Source organism: Propithecus coquereli, unplaced genomic scaffold (genome assembly GCF_000956105.1).
Source record: "Propithecus coquereli isolate 6110/MARCELLA unplaced genomic scaffold, Pcoq_1.0 Scaffold28, whole genome shotgun sequence".
Taxonomy (NCBI): Eukaryota; Metazoa; Chordata; class Mammalia; order Primates; family Indriidae; genus Propithecus; species Propithecus coquereli.
Window position 1 is genome coordinate 13548397 of NW_012148396.1, and position 6860 is coordinate 13555256.

At 35.6% G+C, this 6860-nt stretch overlaps 1 protein-coding gene across 1 annotated transcript in view; it reads left to right on the forward strand.

Annotated features, from left to right (window-relative positions):
- Positions 1 to 6860, forward strand: part of LOC105813330 (E3 ubiquitin-protein ligase HERC2) — a 193360-nt gene that overhangs the window by 126520 nt on the left and 59980 nt on the right. The window contains exons 56-57 of the mRNA XM_012647969.1: positions 2170 to 2345; positions 2599 to 2710. Of these exons, the coding sequence (XP_012503423.1) occupies positions 2170 to 2345; positions 2599 to 2710 (288 nt within the window). The remainder of the gene's footprint in view (positions 1 to 2169; positions 2346 to 2598; positions 2711 to 6860) is intronic.

Genomic DNA, 6860 nt, shown 5'->3' on the forward strand with positions numbered 1-6860 from the left:
AATAAGACCAATTAAGGTAGTTTTCTGTACTACCTATCCTTTTGTGAGGACTAGTTTAATTGGTATAGTGATGATAAATAAAAATATCAAGTATTTGATTTTTTTATTCATCTAAAGTTTAGTACAGATGAGGTGTTTTTAAATTACTAAATGCAGTTTACCATTCTTTTTTTAAAGTTTTATTTTTAATTGACAAATCATAATTCTATATATTTTGGGGGTAAAATGTGATTTCTTTTACATGTATACTTCGTGGAATGATCAAATCAGGCTAAAAACATATTTGTCACCTCAATATTTATCATTTCTTTTTGGTGAGAACATTTAAAATTCTTTCTTTTTACCATTTTGAAATGTATAATACATTATTATTCACTATAGTCACCATTTATTCTGGCATGCCATTGAATTGTTTTGTGATATACTGATTAATTAATAATACCAATGGTGATAATAAATGAATAAATTGGCAAATTATAAAAAAGAAAGGTGATATTGAGTTTTTCTGAGAAAAAACAATAATGAATTTTAGTATATTTTACTGTTAACCTATTGCTGAGTAACTGAATACAGCTTGTAGCATGTGTTAGTTATAGCCCAGAGTATTCTTGTATTTTAATCAAATCAATAAGTACACAATTAATTAAATCAACAGCTAAGATTATCAGTTATAAAAGATACCTTTAATATGAGAAATGTTCAATTCAAAACAATTTATTCTGTAATATTCAATAAGTACAAAATAGTATATGTTGTCTGTGAGAAATATGAAGCATTGTGAGTAAATGGAATACTCATGACCTAACCATCATCCCCCCAACCAACTGACGAACTGGAGTATACCATTCTTGTGGAGCTACAGGGATCTTTAGCATGGCCTTTCCTATATACAGTGGTTTGTTATGGGAATTCTCTAACATATAACCAAAAATTGAAAGTATACTGAAACCCCATGAACCTGTCACCCAGCTTCAACATTTCTCAACTTTTTGCATTTTCACTCCCTCTCTCCCACCTCATTTCCGTCCTTAGCAAGTCCTAGACATGATCTTATCTCAATAGTACTTACATCATTAGTCATTTCTAACAGGACTTTAAAAATTATATAACCCAATACCATTATCACATCTAATAATCATTCTTTAATATCATATAACATCCAGTGTTCAAATTTTCCCAATTATCCCATAAATATTCTTCTGCAGTTTACATGACTCATGATTCAGATTGTGTGTGCGCTTTGCACTTCATTTATCTTAATTCTCTTGGTTTTTCTTTGCTAAGAAAAAAACTGGGTAATGTTTTCCTGTAGCATTCTTCATATTCTCAACTTGGTGTTTTTACATCCTCATGATGTTGTTCAATTTGTATTTCTTATGAAATAGGTAGATCTTGAGGTTTGATCAGGTCCAGTTTAGACAATAAAAAGTAATCGTTAGTGTTGCGTGCTTCCTGCTGCATCAGTTTTTGTTCACATGAAATACAGGAATAGAAGAATATTGTTAATGCCATGACAAATACAGTCTGCTACGTAACAGGGTGGGAGGCATTCGCAGGACAAATAGACTGAGTTACAACAAATGAATGGAAAAGGAGTAACAATTGGATCTTGTTTGTATCCTGATTTCAACAAGCCAACAATAAAATTACATTTGTGAGATTATTAGAAGAGTAGATCAGAATATGATCACTGTATCATATTAGATGATTTAGGAATTATTGTTTGAGCTATGATAATAATGTGGATATGTTTTCAAAAACTCCTGAATTCAGTGATACATGCTAAAGTTTTGAAACAACATAATGCCTGGAATTTTCTTGTGATAATCCATGTATGAACAAGATTGGTCTGGGTGATGGGGTCATGGAGTTCTTTGTACTACTCTTCATTAATTTATGTGTATTCAAATACTTTATATATTTTAAAAATTATGAAGCTTTGTGAGTACCTGACATTTAACCTCAGTCTCAGGGTAGACACATTTGAAAGCAAACCTTACTCAGATGTAGCTGCATTAACTTTGACTAACTCAGTTGGTATTTCCAGAACTTAAGTCAAGAAGCTCTAACTTTCCACACATTTCCATGTCTAAAATGTCCTACTCTCCAGTTAAAGTATTTAATGTGTTTGATTCTAAAAAGCCTATAGCTCATTGTTTTTGCATCTAGTATCACAGGTATATTGAAATTGCCATAAAGCAGTGCAGGAGCTCAGGGATCGATTGTAAAATCCATGGTCTCATCCTGCTGGGACGGATCCGTGCAGAGGAGGAGGATTTGGCCGCAGTCCCTTTCCTAGCTTCCGATAATGAGGAGGAAGAAGATGATAAAGGCAACAGTGGAAGGTAAGAGCTGTTTGTTATTGGTGCTTAGTTATCTTCTGCCTTACTTCAGAATTCTCACTTTCAGAAGTAAATAATTAGAGTATATCTCATAATGAAAGTAGTTTTATGTCCACAAGAATAATTGGTAAATTTTAGTTGAGTGTTTCTGAAAGTGCCCAGCAAGCTTCCAGTGCTTGAGCTTGCTTTTCTTTTCTTTTTTAAATGTTTTATGCTGAATAACCTCTATTTTCCTCTTTGTTTTCCCTTTGGCTAGCCTTATCAGAAAGAAGGCTGCAGGGCTGGAATCGGCAGCTACGATAAGAACCAAAGTGTTTGTGTGGGGACTAAATGACAAGGACCAGCTGGGCGGGCTGAAAGGCTCCAAGGTATGGCCTGCTGCTGCAGGACAGGGGGTTGGCTCGCTGGTTCCTCTGCCCATGACAGGCTCCACACAGACACAACTCTTTTGAAGTTTTTATAATCATTTTACCTTCTATATGTTGTTTTTAAATTAACTTGTTGAAGTAATTCTTAAGACGAACCAATAGACATTATCAAAGTTAGTTTCTGAGGAGAGCCTCTGTCCTTGGAAAATAGCGCACGTTAGATAGAGTTGTGTTATTGCTGTCTTATAAACTAGAAAATAAACTTTTGAAAAGATTTGACAAATGCATAGATGAAAATTGTAGACTATAAATATACTTAACTTGCCTTCAATACAAGAAATATGTTTGCTTACCATGAACAAAGTAATGTGTAAAAAATGCCATAATGATACGGAAATGAAAAAGATGTGATTTTTGTCCTCTAGGATTTGGTGCCTGAGGTACTTCGTGTGAAACAGCTTCTGTAGAGAGCAAATGCTTTGTGAGCACAGAGAAGCGAGCATAACACAAACGTGCGTGTATACACACACACACATGCACACACACACTTACTGTTGAGAGGCTTGTGGGTGGAGACCCTCATGTTCTCATTCTCTGTGTTAATATGTCTTGAAATTCTGTACAGAAGGCTGTGTTTGTCACAGCTCACAGTGCACTTAATCCTGTCAGGAATTGGATGAAAGGTTAATTTGTATTTTGAGTTGCTTAAGAGAAGAAGACCAGAGTCTTTAAAGAGTAGATATAACAACTAGAGTTCAGTGTCCCTTATATTACAGAGTATCTCTTGTATGAGGAGCTATAGAATAAATTCCTCCAAAATGTAGTGCCCAGAGACAGTTTCTCTCTTCAGATGAACACTTCTGCTTTCTTTTAGTATTTTGTGAGACATCGCCCCTCTAAGTTCCCTTGTTGCTTGCATTGCTGAGAAAGTAACAAATAAAGGTAGAATTCATATTTGAACTCTCTCCTTTCTAGGTGCAGTTAATTCTGATCTTTATTTGAATGGCCTTAAATTACATTTGTGTTTTGAGGTGTCTGAGCTCCATTTGGAAGTGGGCAGTGGGCAGTAAACTGGGACAGTGCAGGGCTGTCCAGGGTCCCTGAGGTGTGGGCCCTTGCTAGGAGCCCATGACCTTGCTCACTGTTGAACATGCAGTTTTCATGTAAAGAGCAGTCAGTGCTCCACTATTGTGATGAAAATGCTTTCTTCCACTGCAGTAGTGATAGCCTGATAATTTCTGACACATGGAATCATAAAGGTTTCTTAGACAAAGGGCCCTAAGAATTTGAAATTAAATTATACCTATCTACAACGTGAAATTTAAGCACATAATTCTTAAGAGATGTCAGAGTCAGAATCACAGAGAATGAGCATGGCATGTCTTGAAACAAAATATAGTTTACCAGATGTTTGCTTTTATCTTTACGCTATGTGTATAGTCATCCCTCGGTATCCATGGGGGATTGTTCCAGGACCTCCTTTGGATACCAGAGTCCACAGATGCTCAAGTCCCTGATACAAAATGGTGTAGTATTTGCATATAACCTAAGCACATTCTCTCAAATACTTTATAATAATAATATCTCTACATTACTTATAATACTGAATACAATAAATGCTATGCAAATAGTTGTTATGCTGTATTGTTTAGGGAATAATGGCAAGGAAAAAAGTCTGTACATATTTAGTGCAGATGCAGATTTTTTGTTGTTGAAACAAAGTCTTGCTCTGTTGCCCAGGCTGGTCTTTAACTCCTGGCCTCAAGCAATCCTCCTCCCTTGTCCTCCCAAAGTGCTGGGATTACAGGCTTGAGCCACCTCGCCCAGCTGAGATGCAATTTTTTAAAAAAAATATTTTCCATCCACAGTTGGTCGAATCCACAGATATGGAACCCATGTTATGGAGATCCGACTGTGTTTTATTTTTGACCTTCTTTTATGGAAATGTTCAAACATACCCAAGTAAAATGAAAAGGATCATGAGCCCTTATGTCCCTGGTACCAGCTTCAAAAGTTACCAACAGTTGCCTAGGTGTTTTTCTTTTTATTTTCTCCACCCCCAATCCTGGTTTATTATAAAATAAATCTCAGTATATCATTTCATCCTTAAAATACTTTAGTATGTATCTCTAAGAGGTAAGAACTCCTTTGGTTAATATAACCATACAGATTAACAGTACAGTCGTGTGTTGCTTAACGACAGGGATAAGTTCTGAGAAATGTGTCATTAGGCAATATGTTATAGGAACATCATAGAGTGTGCTCACATAAGCCTAGATGGTACAGCCTACTACACCTAAGCTATATGATATAGCCTGTTGCTCCTAAGCTACAAACCTGTAGAGCATGTTACTATACTGAATACTGTAGGCAACTATAACACAATGGTAACTATTTATGTATCTAAGCATATCTAAACAAAGAAAAGGTACAGTGAAAATACAGTATAAAAGGTAAAAAATGGTACACCTCTATAAGGCGTTTATCATGAATGGAGTTTGCAGGACTGGAAGTTGCTCTGGGTGAGTCATTGAGTGAGTGGTGAGTAAAGGCCTAGAATATTACTGTGTGCTTAAGATACACTAAATTTACAAAAAAATTTTTCTTTTTTCAATAATAAGTTTAGATTACTGTACATTTTTTACTTTATAAACTTTTTACTTTTTAAAAAAACTTTTTTTTTTGAGATCGAGTCTCACTCTGTTTCCTAGGCTAGAGTGCCGTGGCGTCAGTCTAGCTCACAACCACCTCAAACTCCCGGGCTCAGGCAATCCTCCTGCCTCAGCCTCCCAGAGTGCTAGGATTACAGGTGTGAGCCACCTCTCCTGCCCTGGTTTTTATTGTCAGAGATTTTAAACAATATGAGTAATAGATTTTATCTAACTGACCAATTAATAGAGGATATAGTGGTTTTTATGTTTTTTTTTTTTTCTCTCCTGCATAAAATGTATGAATTCAGATTTTGCTTCTGGTTAGAAGATTTCCTAATGTAGCCCAACAAATACATGTTGAGCTTTGGAGTGCTGTTGTGATCACACTGATGCATGAGTGTTCCTCATGTGGGCACACAGTTCAGACTCGGAGACAGGGGGCTTTTCTCCATCTCAATTCTAGTGTTTTCCACCACCTACTCCTTGATGGGTATAAAGGGACCACCCTAGGTTAGGAGTCTATAAATACATTGTTTCTGGGGCTTATAGTGAGACTGTCCTCTAATGAGCAAATATAGTGGGGTAGAATATTCTTGTTTCTGCCAGGCTTAGGGAAAATTCTCTCTCTTTCATGCCACATTTTATATTTAAAAAACTCATGTAAATTCAAGCTTCAGTGATACTATTGTGGTAGCTAAAATATAGCTGAATTTTGCTAACTGAAAATGTGTTTTTTTTTTTTTTTTAAGCATTGGATTCGTTTGGAGATTTTCCCAGATGTTCTCGTTCATAGATTAAAAATGATAGTAGATCCTGCTGACAGCAGCTACATGCCTTCCCTGGTTGTAGTGTCAGGTAATTGAATTAGTTTACTCAAAAAGAAGTATCTTCTATCATGTAATAGAAACTCCTTTGTTTGATTCCTTTATCCTTTTTTTTTCCTAGGTGGAAATTCCCTAAATAATCTAATTGAACTAAAGACAATCAATATTAACCCTAGTGACACCACAGTGCCCCTTTTGAATGACTGCACAGAGGTAAGTAGCTATGGTAGTGTACTTTGCGATGATTTGCAAATGACAAGGGAAGTGACTTGGCTATTTCTGTACAAGAATTGAGCCCAGTTTTTCCCCCTTAATCAAAATTGATTGTATTTTTAAATTTTAAGACAAACATTTTATGTAACTTGAATTTGTTGCTTATCAGATCAGCTTGAAAAGTGAACAAAGTAAATTTTATTCTCACTCTCTTGGTAGCAAAGATACACTTGGTAAGTGCTCCTAGCAAAAATCATTGTCAGCCCTTTCAGGTTGCTGTTTGCATCCACACGTTTTTGTTTTCATTAAATATCTTTTAGTTTCTGGTTTTTCTGATCATATGTGTGATACTGAAATTGCTTTTTTGTTGTCACACGTTGGTATCAAGGGCTAAACTTGTCATGAAGTGGCAGTTTTTTGGTAATAAGATAACTTTCAAAATGAATCCAAATATATTGTATC